General features: G+C 58.2%; 2 protein-coding genes across 2 annotated transcripts; both read left to right on the top strand.

Moving 5' to 3' along the window:
- Nucleotides 1–86: 86 nt before the first annotated feature.
- SPRG_14307 (hypothetical protein) lies at nt 87–503 on the top strand (the record flags this gene model as incomplete). The annotated part of the gene is made up of 1 exon (XM_012354289.1): nt 87–503. The coding sequence occupies one exon, from the start codon at nt 87–89 to the stop codon at nt 501–503; it is 417 nt and encodes a 138-aa protein (XP_012209679.1).
- Nucleotides 504–544: 41 nt separating this feature from the next.
- SPRG_14306 (hypothetical protein) lies at nt 545–907 on the top strand (the record flags this gene model as incomplete). Its single annotated transcript, XM_012354288.1, has 1 exon — nt 545–907. The coding sequence occupies one exon, from the start codon at nt 545–547 to the stop codon at nt 905–907; it is 363 nt and encodes a 120-aa protein (XP_012209678.1).
- Between the last annotated feature and the right edge of the window lie 465 nt (nt 908–1372).

Raw genomic sequence — 1372 nt, 5'->3', positions numbered from 1 at the left:
GCTCCGAGAAGCAGTCGTCGCTGCACAGCAAGCTGCGCAAGTACAAGGAAATCGCATGCATAATGAACTCGTGGGTCGCCAAATCCATGGCCGTGCCCACGTTTTCCGACCCGTTCAAGCAGTCGTGGCGCAACTCGTCGCTCATGGCCCACGAGAGCTCGCGGCGGCTCGGCTTTGACTGGATCACCAAGCAGCTGTACCACAACATTGACGCGATGATCCAGCACTGCGGGCTCCCGGCGTCCATGGCACCGGTGAGCGAAGTCCACGTCTTCCCGCTCGAGAACGATCCGTCGTACCACCTCATCAAGGCCCGCCAGCGCATCGAGTATGCGACCTTGGACGAGGTCACGCAGACGCTCCAACGGCTCTACTTTCAAACGCCGGACGGGCTCCTCGACATGCCAGACCCCAACATTATGTACTTCCGCATGAAGTCGCCGTACGGGGCGACGCAGCAGAACGCGTACTTTCAAAACATCCTCGCGCGCCAGTTTCTTTGACGAGAACCGGTACGTGGTCTTCACCCACAGCATCACGGACGATGAAAAGTACCCGCTCGACCGCATCCAGCGCAACTGGACCAATCTGGACGATCGCCGAGCGCCTCGGGCACGACCGCGTCATCATCAAGCAAGTCTCGGTCGCCAACGGCCTCCGCATGAAGGACCAGTACCTCCCGTTCGACCAGGACCCGTCGACAAATGTGCTCTCGAATGACCCGGTCGTGCAGTTTCGGCAATTTGAACACAAGACGCACGTGTACCACCAGCGCATCTTTGCGCAAGACGTGCTCAAGTTTCAACAAACGTTGGCGCAGATCCGGTACGAGTACGCGACCGCGCGCATCGATTCGATGAGCACCGAGCCGAGCCCGGTGGGCAGCCCCGTCGCCGCGCCGCGGTAACTTTTTTTTTTCGACACGATAGTAGACGACTCTCTTTGTATGCGTCAAACACCCTGTAGAATGTTGATTATGATGATGATACCCATGCCAGTACATTGTGTCCGAGTCCCTGCTGGCGTACTACGTCTCAGGAAAGACTGAAGAGTCTCTTTACCGAGGTAGCCGAAACTCTGGTGGTCACGACCCTGGCGCGCGAGGCGGCGGAACAAAAACTAGGGTTGTAGAGGGTGGGGTTCCAAACGACCAAAACTGGCGGGAAAACTGTTGATTGGAAGATGGATACATGTCGACGTTGCTACGAGACAATAAAGAACCGAGAGTTCAGAGTTCACGCGACGGACGCCGACTCGAGGCACGCAAGAAGGTCGGTGGTTGATGGTCGGGCTGCTGGCTCGTCGGCGCAACAGCGCTGGATGATGACGCCAGCACGGGGTCGTGGTTGACGCTGGGCGTACGCAGCGTCCA

The sequence above is a fragment of the Saprolegnia parasitica genome, assembly GCF_000151545.1.
Source record: "Saprolegnia parasitica CBS 223.65 unplaced genomic scaffold supercont2.153, whole genome shotgun sequence".
In the NCBI taxonomy this organism is placed as follows: domain Eukaryota; phylum Oomycota; class Saprolegniomycetes; order Saprolegniales; family Saprolegniaceae; genus Saprolegnia; species Saprolegnia parasitica.
Note: the sequence above shows the minus strand (reverse complement) of the source record. Positions and strands in the feature narration are given on the sequence as shown.